Genomic DNA, 13,347 nt, shown 5'->3' on the forward strand with positions numbered 1-13,347 from the left:
CTCCCTCTTGTTTCCTCTCGAGGATTTGTGTGGAACCGTGGAGACCCCACGCACAAGAAGAGCAGGAAACCGAGACTGAAGCGCATCAAGCAGCAAGGATCATCAGACGGCGCGGCAAGCGGCACTAATCGTAGACTCCACCCTTGGCCTGCACCAATTACTGCAGTCGTACCTACCTACCAGCTGCCGATGTATCCAACCCCTGGGGGCATGCCTTTTGTAGCCGACCCATCTGTGGCCAACGTTGCTGCTCACGCTCTTCATTACAAACCTCAGGCGCCATCATTCCCCGCGCCCCTCGTATCCCCGCTGGTGGCAGTTGTGTTGCCCAATTACATCATGTCTCCGGGACCCGAGACGGCGCTCCAGCCAATTTTTGTAAATATGCCGCCATTCCCTACGCAACAGAACCTTTTACCCGCGTGGAATTTATTCACGGCTCCGGCAGCCTTTACACCGCAGCAGCGTGAACAGCCAGCAGACGATGAGAAGCTTTCACCTGCACCAGGGTGTCAAGGGCAACAAGGTTACACTTCCCCTCCAAAATCACATTCTAGGTACATTTCACCTTTGCAGCTGAACCTGCTGGATGTGGGGCCTGGATCTACAAAAGCAATTGGACTTGTAGCTGGAAATGAATTAATGGTGGACCGAAGAGTAATGACAAACAACATGAACGCTACATATGTGGACACCATTGCGAAGAATGAAGCAGATCTTGTAAGTGGCTTTCAAATTATAAACAATAATTGGATTACATTTCTGAGAAAAATAAATTGAGGACAGTGTAAATAGCATAAAGTCTCTGAGCTTTCCTTCCTGCATCTGATACACTTATAACAACAATTAACAATTACAGCACGGAAACAGGCCATTTCGACCCTTCTAGTCCGTGCCGAACTTGTGCATGAATTTTGGCTGGCTGCCGCTTCTACCAGGGGGATTTTGATATGCGCCTGCTCACCTCTAGATGTGAGCGCTTGTTTAGAAGAAGATATTCATCGTACTCCTGTGGTCTTCAGGATTAGCCAAGGCGACCACTCTGAGCTGGTCCCACTCCCAATCTGTGAGGTCCTCATCTGGAAACAGATTTGAACTTGCCCACTCCTTCATTGTAAACCTTCCATTCCCTCCCCTGCCTGTTCCCGAACCGATTCACTCCCTCAATTCTAACACCCATCCCCCATTGCCATCTTCCAACAACTCTACATTCAACCACTAATCTGTAGACCTGACACATCCATGCCACTCACACCGACTGATCCCCTGGCTGTCAGCAATTGAGTCTGGAAAAACTGTTCAATGGGACAAGGATTTAAAATTGACCCATTAAAAAAAAAAAAAAAAAAAAATTATCCATACTTCTCCATTATAATTTCCTGTGTTATTTTTAAATTGCGTATGTTACATAGAAACATAGAAATTAGGTGCAGGAGTAGGCCATTTGGCCCTTCGAGCCTGCACTGCCATTCAATATGATCATGGCTGATCATCCAACTCAGTACCCCGTACCTGCCTTCTCTCCATACCCCCTGATCCCCTTAGCCACAAGGGCCACATCTAACTCCCTCTTAAATATAGCCAATGAACTGGCCTCGACTACCCTCTGTGGCAGGGAGTTCCAGAGATTCACCACTCTGTGTGAAAAAAGTTCTTCTCATCTTGGTTTTAAAGGATTTCAACCTTATCCTTAAGCTGTGACCCCTCGTCCTGGACTTCCCCAACATCGGGAGCAATCTTCCTGCATCTAGCCTGTCCAACCCCTTAAGAATTTTGTAAGTTTCTATAAGATCCCCTCTCAATCTCCTAAATTCTAGAGAGTATAAACCAGGTCTATCCAGTCTTTCTTCATAAGACAGTCCTGACATCCCAGGAATCAGTCTGGTGAACTCCCTCTATGGCAATAATGTCCTTCCTCAGATTTGGAGACCAAAACTGCAGGCAATACTCCAGGTGTGGTCTCACCAAGACCCTGTACAACTGCAATAGAACCTCCCTGCTCCTATACTCAAATCCTTTTGCTATGAATGCTAACATGCCATTCGCTTTCTTCACTGCCTGCTGCACCTGCATGCCTACTTTCAATGACTGGTGTACCATGACACCCAGGTCTCGCTGCATCTCCCCTTTTCCCAATCGGCCACCATTTAGATAATAGTCTGCTTTCCTGTTTTTGCCACCAAAATGGATAACCTCACATTTATCCACGTTATACTGCATCTGCCAAACATGTTGCATCCTGTTTAGTTCACTTCCTCCTAACCCAGCCACCCCATCCCACTGCCCCGTACTTTGTTTTTTCATGGTGAGAAGATGAATAAGCAGCAATATTTAGACATTTGCCATTAACCTGTGGTCCATCAGATTGTCTCATGGACAGTATTGGTAGCCTACATTCTCCTGATGATACACAAGACTGGTGCCCCATTACTCAGTAACACCGTGTGCAGTAAACCATGTCCAAAATGTCTGTAGCAATTCTTTTAATTTTTTTTAATTCTCCATGCAGCAGTTTGACATTTTAATTAATAATATATTGCCTGTCTGGTGTGAACATTGTGGGGTTTGTGTTTTTTTTTTGCTCTCTAAAGAATGAATCCCCCGCTGAAGCCCAGAACAGTGACTGTCGCTCCACTTCCACTGACATGCTGAAGCTGTTATTGCAGTCAGACGTCGACTCTGCCGGCTCGGGCAGTATGGAATCAACGCGGTCTGGTTCATCGGGCTCTCCGTCCAATGGTTGTGGAATGTCCGTAACTGACACGGGTAACTTTGTCCTTTTGCCTTAACCGAACCCATGATGTAACACTGACAACGGTCCCTGAATTATCTGTCGATCTATTCTTTTTTGAAAAAAACAAAAGATCAATGTCGCCCATGGTTTTCTTTGCATGAGAGCTTGTGTAAGTTAGCTAACGGGTTGCTTTTGCTTGGGGTTGGGTGGCAAAAATAAATAAACTGCACATTAGATCAGACCATCTATTGCTCTGGAAGGGGTTAACCTGTTTAATAGAATACATCTCCGACCATGGCAAGACTCTGAAAACATTTTCCAGGGGTCGACAGTCCTTGAAAGTCCTGGAATTTGAATCTGCTTTTCAATGCCTTGAATTTATCATGGAATTATCATTGGAAAGTCATTTAAAATTCACTTTTTTTGATAAAAGCATTCATTCATCTAGTGTGGCGTTTTCCCATTGTTTTTAATGTGTATTTTTGATTAAAAGTCAGGAAACATTGTTAGATATGTTTGCTAATGACATTCCCTGCAGGAGGGAGGGGAGGAGCAGTAGGGCCCAGCAGAGTCGGACAACAGTGGTCTGATCTAGCTGACAAAGCCCAGATCCTGTGAAATAATTAAAATGTAATTTTTATTGATTCCGTTTCCTTGCCCTCGTTTTATTCTGTTGCTTCGTCGAGCCTCTAGCCCATTTACTTTTCTGTGTTTGCCATGATTAGGTAGAAGCTGCTTGAGCAGCAGGAAATATTTTGGAAGCAACGACTCTGACAATGAAAAAATAGATGAAAGAACCATGATGACCTATCAACTACCATTGAGGTAAATGCCGAAAATCCAAATTTTGTTGACTAGTTCAAAAGCTCTCCATATTGTTCTGTCTTAAGGTGAAAGATCAATAAGGTCATGTATGCATGGAACCAAAGAAATGGGTGAGGTGTTAAATGTGTTTGGCTTCACAATGGAGAAAGACATAGAATCAGAATCGCACTTTATTCACCAAGTATGTTTTGCAACATACGAGGAATTTCATTGGCCAGGTCAGTCATACAATTAAAAGCAACAGATCACTCACAAACACATTTTAACATCAACATCCACCACAGTGACTCCTACACATTCCTCACTGTGATGGAAGGTGAAATAAAGTTCAAGTCCCTTCCCTTAGTTCTTCCTCGGTTGTGGGCCTCGAGCCCCCATTGACAGGACGATCGTGACTCCCCGTAGCCGGAGGCGTTTGGGCTCTCTACATCGAGACGATCAGCTCCCGCATTGGGGGGGATGTAAGCTTCCCCGCGCTGGGCGATCGAACCTTCTGCGACGTTGGAGCTCCCGACTAGCCTCTCCCGACTGCAAGCTCTTGATGGTAAAGTTCGCGGTGGCAGTGATCCCAAGCAAGGGATCAGCTCCGAATTTAGGTCCTCGCCACGCAGTCGGACTCGCGACAGTCCAAGGAGGCTTCCAGCTCCAGCGATGGAAGGCCGCAGAGCCCGGAGAATGTGATCCGAAAAGTAATCACATCTCCGGCAAGGTTGAACTTGGGGGAAAAAAAAAGTTTCCCCTGATCCCCTCCCCCCACATTAAACAAACTGAAGAACATTCAAACAAACTTTAAACACACTAAAAAATAACAAAAATAATGGAAAAACGAACAGACTGCCGGCAGGGCAGCCATCGCCCCTGCTCCCCTGGTGGAAAGAGGTTAGTAATGATCTCTTCGAGAGATCTGCATTACAGAAGAGAAGGTGCCAGTGGTGTTAAAACATACACAAGAATAAAAATCCCTGGGACCAGACCAGACCAATAGGATCCTAGAACGTGTTGGGAAGCAATTGGTAGCCACTGGCAGAAATATTTATATCATCTCGCCTGTATCTGGGCTCACGTTCCATTCCTGTTGACTCCACAGATATAAAAGTAAAACCCATACAATAATAGGCAGGCAGACAACCAATGATGCCATCTGACCCACCAAGGCCCATGTGTCAAATAATGATAAATGACAAATAAATAAATTGAATCTAATCTAATGTGTCAACAAAGTCGTGGCTGCAGAAAGGAAAGAAACATAGAAACATAGAAAATAGGTGCAGGAGTAGAGGCCATTCAGCCCTTCGAGCCTGCACCGCCATTCAATATGATCATGGCTGATCATCCAATTCAGTATCCTGTAAAGAAGAACAAGAATTTTAGTTTAATGCAGGGAAAACCTACAGGGAGAATACTCCATTCATTGTGAGGGTATGAGAATTGGAATTACACTGACCAGGAAGAATGTATTTATAGTATGGCATTGGTTCATGTTTTCTAAGCAGTGCTTCGAATACAATCAAACTTAGTTAGTACAGCACAACTTGGTGCTAGATTGAGATTTTTCTTTTGGATATCACTCTCATTATTACCTCAAAACACTTCACTTTTTCCAGTGATCCCTGTTTGAGTTTTAAAAGGGAATTGGGACTCTGAAAGTAAAGAGAGCATGGGAGTCTGGGCCACGTGGTGAATCCAGCAATTAGATGGCAGGTTATTAGAGTTGTACTTCAATAGAATGTTTAATTCAATCACCACTTTTCCCCTTGTGGTGAAGGTGTTTTTCCATTCTGCAGTATGTCTACTCGATTGCTAGCAGTTCTCTTATCACATTTACTTATTACACACTGGCATGTGGTTTAGCTGGTCGATGGCTGGTAGTTTGTTCAACCATGGAGGTCATCCAATCTAAGTCGAGTCTAGTTTTCATCCCACATGCACAGTCGAGGCCAAGTTCACCAAATGCCAATTGGTGGATGTATCTCTGAGATATTTTGAAAGTTCTACTTCAAGGACCTCTCCATGTTTGTGATGCTTCAGCCTTTGCCCTGGGTGAGATCAACTCATTATTTTAAGGTTCAAGGTTTGCGTCAGTAACACTAATCTGTCGGGGGAGTTTACGGGATTTCTAATCCTGGCAGTGATTAAATAATGTAATTGATCTCCAGGTCCAATTTTGTCCGAAGAGTAAGAGATGACCAATTGTATTTCCAAGATACTAATCTAATTGCAAGACCTGTAATCTGATCTTTGGGTCTTGGATAATACAAAGATCCAGCATAACATTAAATAATTCATAGCCCTCTGAAATCTAAAGACAAAAGAATCATTCTGTGCTATCTATTTCATAATAAATTATATGCAGTGTAGCTCTATGTCTGATGTCTGCACTATGTTTCTGCCAACATTAACCATGAAAGTTCATAACCCAGTCTTTGGCCCATCAAACAGAAACACTGCTGCATAAAAGATGACTTTTATCTGGAATTTGATCCTGAGACCTTGTATCTCTGTGCTATCGGTGAGCTAGCTGCCTGGTTCCAACTCTTTATGTTACTTGAGCAGCAGTCCATCTGCTACTGAAACGCTCGTACAAATTGACTTATCCTATGTCATCAGGACAGCATTTCCCTCGACTCTTTTCAAACTGGGCTGCTCAAAACTCTGGTGCCCATCTTCTAGCTTGCCGCTAGTTCTCATTACCCATCACCCACAACTAACATATAACATATAACAATTGCAGCACGGAAACAGGCCATCTCGGCCCTACAAGTCCGTGCCGAACAACTTTTTTCCCTTAGTCCCACCTGCCTGCACTCATACCATAACCCTCCATTCCCTTCTCATCCATATGCCTATCCAATTTATTTTTAAATGATACCAACGAACCTGCCTCCACCACTTCCACTGGAAGCTCATTCCACACCGCTACCACTCTCTGAGTAAAGAAGTTCCCCCTCATGTTACCCCTAAACTTCTGTCCCTTAATTCTGAAGTCATGTCCTCTTGTTTGAATCTTCCCTATTCTCAAAGGTAAAAGCTTGTCCACATCAACTCTGTCTATCCCTCTCATAATTTTAAAGACCTCTATCAAGTCCCCCCTTAACCTTCTGCGCTCCAGAAAATAAAGCCCTAACTTATTCAACCTTTCTCTGTAACTTAGTTGTTGAAACCCAGGCAACATTCTAGTAAATCTCCTCTGTACTCTCTCTATTTTGTTGACATCCTTCCTATAATTGGGCGACCAAAATTGTACCCCATAGTCCAGAATTGGTCTCACCAATGCCTTGTACAATTTTAACATTACATCCCAGCTTCTATACTCAATACTTGCTGACTTCAACTGATCCCTAACCCTAAGCATCAATCCTGAATTTAAGATGTGCTTAAGTGTAATTCCAGTATTTGAACAGTTAATGTGTTCATCTGCTTCCAATTCTCTTCAGGTTTATTCTTCACTTTATCTGGAGCATTAACTGATTGTTTTACACACGGTTGTTAAACTGGAAAATGCATTAAACACCATGCCTGGATTGTGCAGTGAAATGTTAGTTCTGAGTGACTGTGCCTTACCAATCATTTTGTAGCGAGATGGCTGAGTTTTATATTTCAAGCACATATGTTGCTGATGTGTTTAAGAAGGAACTGCAGATGCTGGAAAATCGAAGGTAGACAAAAGTGCTGGAGAAACTCAGCGGGTGCAGCAGCATCTATGGAGCGAAGGAAATAGGCAACGTTTCGGGACGAAACGTTGCCTATTTCCTTCGCTCCATAGATGCTGCTGCACCCGCTGAGTTCCTCCAGCACTTTTGTCTACATATATTGCTGATGTTTTTTATAATATTTATTATCTCCCAGTGCAGTATAATCAACATGCCTTTCTTTCTTACAAATCAGGGACATTGAAACTGTTTTGAAGGAGGACAGGGAAAAGCTGAAAGTGATGCAGAGGAACCAACCCAAATTCACAGAGAGACAAAGAAAAGAAATTGCTGAGGTCTCGCCCTGGTTTAAAACGGGTGCACCACCAAAAACCATCGACATCATGGTAAGAACATTTTTAACTTCCTTAACTTGGCAGTAGAAATGAATTATAATTTCATGATAAAATCTGCACCCATTTTTATCACCTGCATTCCATATTACCCGATAAAGCTGCTGCTTGTATGGCTCAACAATATATTGCAAATCCTATTTATTGATCATTGACTGCACTATGGGAATTATTAATAGCTCTGCTACAAACCAGCCTTTGTCTGTCCCGTGTTGGATTTCCAACAATGGGGTTAAATTAAATGCCACTAGACCAAGTGCAGACCCGTTGGGTCTGCTCCCCCAATGGTGTGATTCCCCAACCCAATATTCCACCATGCACCCGTCTCCTCCAACGGAACTGAAGCCGTACCCAAATGTAAGATTCCAGCACTCCCCTGCCTCCCTCAGCAGTGGATTGAAAACAAATTCCAATTTCACCTACCCTGCCTGCTGCAGCAGTTCCAATTGCAATACCAATTGGCCTTCCCCCTCCTGTTGAAGCACTTGCTGTGATATCCCATTGAGGTGAAAAGTTCAGAGTGTTCCTGTCTTGCAACTTTGTTTTGAAGTGTGTTGGAAGCTGATAGGAAGGAGCAGCGAATCCAAAGGAAGAAAGGCAGCTGGCAGCCGGACGGATGGACGGCAGGCGGCAGCCACAGACTTTTATATAATAACTAGACCAAGTGCAGACCCGTTGGGTCTGCTCCCCCAATGGTGTGATCCCCCAACCCAATATTCCACCATGCACCCGTCTCCTCCATTGGAACTGAGCCCGTTCCCAAATGTAAGATTGCAGCCCTCCCCTGCCTGATGCAGCAGTGAAAAGTTCAGTGTTCCTCTCTTGCAACTTTGTTTCAAAGTGTGTTGGAAGCTGACATGTAAATGGAGAAGCCTGTTTATTTTTGAAATACTTGGGGGGGGGGGGGGGGGGGGAGAAGGATTTGATTAAAAACATGTACTTCAACACGACGAAATGAAATGAGGAGCGGATACTTAGAAAGAAAAGCGAAATCTCTACCGAAATGGAAAATATCTCGGAGATTGAGCGTCTGGATTGGGCGTGGCAATGAATCAAAGGAAGAAACGCGGTGGACGCCGTACGGCGGCAGGCGGACTGATTTGAGTTTTATATATATAAGATAGATAGATAGATGTTTTGTATTTGAGTATTGTTACAGTTTTCTAAACTTATTTTATGTTTAAGATGGACATAAAATGCTGGAGTAACTCCGCGGGACGGGCAGCATCTGTAGATAGAAGGAATGGGGGGAGGTTTCGGGTCGAGACCCTTCTTCATACCCCCCCTTTTTAAGCGGCAAAAAGGATCCAGACAGGCTTTCCCAACTGTATAAACTGTTTGAAAATTTGAGTTGTGATCTAATCTCTCATCATTCATATTATGGTCCCAAGTTTCAATATTATCCAAGTTTTAATATAATACTTCATTTGCACTCAGACTTGGATTAAATTTCAGAAATGAAAAGCTCCTTAAGCAGGCGGTTCTACAGTTTTTATAGGAGTGCATAATCTGAAACAGGCAATTTCCCATACTAATATGGCAGTATTTAAAAACATTATAATTTTCCCTTCCCAATAAATTCCAAATGAAGTAAAATACATGAATTGTAGAAATTAATTCTTTGTGATATAAAGCATGAAAAATGTTTTGTTTTATTTCAACATTTCCAAACTTTCAGAAAAGCAGTGCAGTGTGAATGCTGGAAACCGGAGCAAAAAGAGACATTTGTGGAAACTCAATTTAAGAGTTTAGTTTAGAAATGCAGCGTGGAAACAGGCCCTTCGGCCCACCCAGTTTGTGCTGACCAATGGTCACCCATACACTAGATCTATCCTACACACACAGGGACAATTTTGGAGAAGCCAATTAGCCAACAAACCAGCACGACCTTGGAATGTGCAAAAAAAAAAACCACACGGTCACAGGTAGAACTTACAAACTCCTTACAGATAGCACCCGATGTCGGGATCGAACCTGGGTCCCTGGTGCTGCAAGTTAGCAGTTCTACCGCTGCAACATTGTGCTGCCCCTTGTGGAGAAAGAAATTAGTACTTTATGTTTCGTGTCAATGGTGTTTCATCAGGAATTTAGGAGTCCTGTTTGCTCCACAAACACAGATCGATTGTCTCTCCTCCCTGCCTTAAGCGTCTCCCCTTCTGCACTTTAAGGTCTATTAGCTCTCTTCCCAAAGTTGTGATGAGTGATTCTTAGCCTAAAGTATTAGTTCCAGATGCTGCCTAAACCGAATTATACATAGAAACATAGAAAATAGGTGCAGGAGTAGGCCATTCGGCCCTTCGAGCCTGCATCGCCATTCAATATGATCATGGCTGATCATCCAACTCAGTATCCTGTACCTGCCTTTTCTCCATACCCCCTGATCCCTTTAGCCACAAGGGCCACATCTAACTCCCTCTTAAATATAGCCAATGAACTGGCCTCTACTACCTTCTGCGGCAGAGAATTCCAGAGATTCACCACTCTCTGTGTGAAAAAGTTTTCCTCATCTCGATCCTAAAATACTTCCCCCTTATCCTTAAACTGTGACCCCTTGTTCTGGACGTCCCCAACATCAGGAACAAGCTTCCTGCATCTAGCCTGTCCAACCCCTTAAGAACATTTACCGGTAAAAGTTATACTAACATTTTATATTTTTAATTTACTCCCACATATTTGTAGAACACAAATTGTAGAACATTCACAAACACTTAGATAGACACAAAATGCTGGATAACTCTGGCAGCATCTCTGGAGAGAAGGAATAGGTGACGTTACTGGTCGAGACCCTTCTTACAAACATGACATTTGTGTTTGGATCTGCTTATGTGACACCCATGAAGCAGTAAAAATCGCCCAGAGTATGAAAACTTCAACTGAAGTGTCTGGACTCAAATTTGAACGGAAATCTCCAGGGGGTTTTTTTCATCCATAAAGAAAATACCTCAAGCCTGCAATAAAACTGACAGCACTCTGATCTGTTTTGTATTTAAATATCCTCAAGCTGTTATTTTAAGAATCCGAGACTTTGCAGTGCTCTTTGTGAATCGCCCATTAAAAGCAAGTTGGGATCAATTCCCAACTTCTTGTCTGAAATGCCATAAAATTTAAAGCATGCAGAATTCATTATAGAGAGCAATTGTACGCAGGTATGCAAGTAAAACTAAACACCTTTTTATACCGAGACAAATTTGACCTGCCCCCTAGTGACACATCACTGAAGAAAACTCTATGGTAATAATAAATGTGGACTAGGAATTCTGTCAGTGAGTGGACTGGGCTCTCAATTTAATGTCATTGTTTATTAACAAAATAAAAATTGGTAAATGCATTTAGTGCAATATATATATATATAATGGGGGAGATGATCAAATAAAGCTGTGATTACTTCTAATAAGCATTGTCCACATCTTTAAGCATTAGACTTTACAAAGCAACCTTTATAATTGTCTGAAGAAGGGTCTCAACCCGAAACGTCACCCATTCCTTCTCTCCACAGATGCTGCCTGACCCGCTGAGTTACTCCAGCATTTTGTGTCTACCTTAGATTTAATCCAGCATCTGCAGTTCTCTCCTGCATGTAATTGTCTGCCCGGTGAATGTTTTCATTCACTGCTTTCCTGCAGCATTTAGTTCGGCATTGTACAATTGGTTAAAATAAATAGCCACTGGGTCTGCAACTTTTTGGCAGACAAGAGAATTAATTATTAAGGTCAGCGTCCTGGATAAGCGATGTTTCGGGTCTAATCGGGACTCTTTTCAGACTGAAATGTCACCTATCCACGTTCTCTAGGGATGCTGCCTGACCCGCTGGGTAACTCCAGTATTTTCTGGCGTTCCTTGGTAAACGAGCATCTGCAATTCTTTGTATCCACAAATCAAATATTAACATCGACAATTGGCTGTCATGTTTTAACTGAATATAGTCTTAGAATCGGGCTGCTGTAGCGGCGACTGCAGAGGCCTCAATAGGCACGACCATGGGTGAACCGGGGATGGGACTGGACTTTTGATGCCTTCCCTCACAGTGGGAACCATTGTAGGGGGGCTGTTTTTATGTTTACTGTTAAATTCATTGATGTTGTGTCTTATCTTTATTTGTGTGCTGCAAAGAAAGTCACATTTCACTACGCCATTTGGTGTATGTGATCATAAATGTCCTTTGTCCTTAGAATCAGCTCCTTTTATTGTGATTCCTTTTGAAGCTAATGTTGGCTATAATTTAAAAATTGACAACTAATTTTGGGATTGTTCCTAATGACATAAAAATGATAATGTAATGGTAAGAATAAAAAGGGAGTAATGTGTGCCACTGCTTGTACTCTGAATGATTTTGTTTGTATGGAAGGTGTAGAATTTGTCTTGTGTATATATTTGATTGTAAGTCTTCTTAATTTAGGATAGGATCTTCCCTGAGAAAAATGCATCACAGAACATTTCATCAGCATTGGATATGGAAATCCATAATCTGGAGTTTAGTGGACTGAATGACCCAGGACACGATGTTGGTTTTCAGGCCACGGACATTGCAAATGAAGGGCAAAACCCTTCAGGAAGTGCAGACCCCAACCTGGCAGTAGAAACAAACACATTTGGAAACTCTGCGAGTTGAGGTCTTTATCATGTACAAACGGACACATGCGTTCTTGGTATGAATGCACAGAGCTCTTTTTTGGGAGTTGATGAAAATTTCATCTCACCTTAAGTTGAAGAAATTACAGTTTGAAGATTTTTTGGAAAAAAAAACTGTTATTTAATAGCATAAATTGTGGGGTTGTGTCATGTTGAAATACTTGTGACTATCTACAGTTTTTTAATGTACATGCCCATGGAATCCAGTATTATTGTATCTGATATTCTTGGAATCTTTCAAAGTATCAATGTCTGTTGTAAATTAATTGGCATTTTTTGATAATTTAGCCATAAAATTAATTTTATAGTTCTTGATGCTTGTTCATTTTAGCTTCTAGATAAACATCCTTGTGGAGGCTTGTAATCCAATTTACAAAGTTTCAGCTGCCAGTATACTTTTGTTGTTACAGCCATTAGGACCGAAAATGAAACAGAATGTTCCACTGTGTGGAGATGTACACAAGAGATTTTTGTTTGAATGGGCTATAATAATAATTATAAGAAACAAAATGCATGCAGATTGCTGGACCTAGCATTTCCACTATTCACTCTAACCCATTCTAAATTGTGGACACCAATTTGAATATGTACTAAGTTTGGAACTTTAACATTTTCGGTGTATTCCAATGAGCTCCAAAGTCCAGAAACGTAAACACTGGTGAATGGAAGCTAATCTTTGTGATTTTGGATGAAAGCAATAAGCATTAGAAATATACAAATAAACCAACAAAGCTGTTTAGAGACCATTTGTCCCGATTTTAGAGTTGTTATAAAGTCCCAACTTCATTAAATCCTCCACATTAAAGCTATTTTTTTAATGAAAGGCAGTGATGCCATTGCTGGGTGTCAAAGATCTTGATTATGCACAGTGTCTCTTGACAAAACATACAATGCTCTCATCTTCTTAGTATGTCTTTTTTTAAAGTTGTTTTTCACAAACCACCCTATATGTGGCTCCTGTGTTTTTGTAATTGTTAAGACTGTAGAAAGTGCAATTTCGTTCAAACCAAGCTGTTTGAATGACAATATAAAGGATTCTATTCATAAAGTATAAATTGCAATTAAAACACAAAGTACTTGTGCTATAACGCCAGGATAAACATAGACAATAGGTGCA

The 13,347-nt window shown here is 42.0% G+C and overlaps 1 protein-coding gene across 1 annotated transcript in view; it reads left to right on the forward strand.

Annotated features, from left to right (window-relative positions):
- Nucleotides 1-13,053, forward strand: part of LOC129703742 (period circadian protein homolog 2-like) — a 46,141-nt gene extending 33,088 nt beyond the window's left edge. The window contains 5 exon segments of the mRNA XM_055646432.1: nt 23-720; nt 2,592-2,766; nt 3,460-3,559; nt 7,445-7,595; nt 11,998-13,053. Coding sequence (XP_055502407.1) covers nt 23-720; nt 2,592-2,766; nt 3,460-3,559; nt 7,445-7,595; nt 11,998-12,210 — 1,337 coding nt within the window. The 3' untranslated portion in view covers nt 12,211-13,053.
- Nucleotides 13,054-13,347: the final 294 nt, after the last annotated feature.

Source organism: Leucoraja erinacea, chromosome 14 (assembly GCF_028641065.1).
Source record: "Leucoraja erinacea ecotype New England chromosome 14, Leri_hhj_1, whole genome shotgun sequence".
Taxonomy (NCBI): Eukaryota; Metazoa; Chordata; class Chondrichthyes; order Rajiformes; family Rajidae; genus Leucoraja; species Leucoraja erinaceus.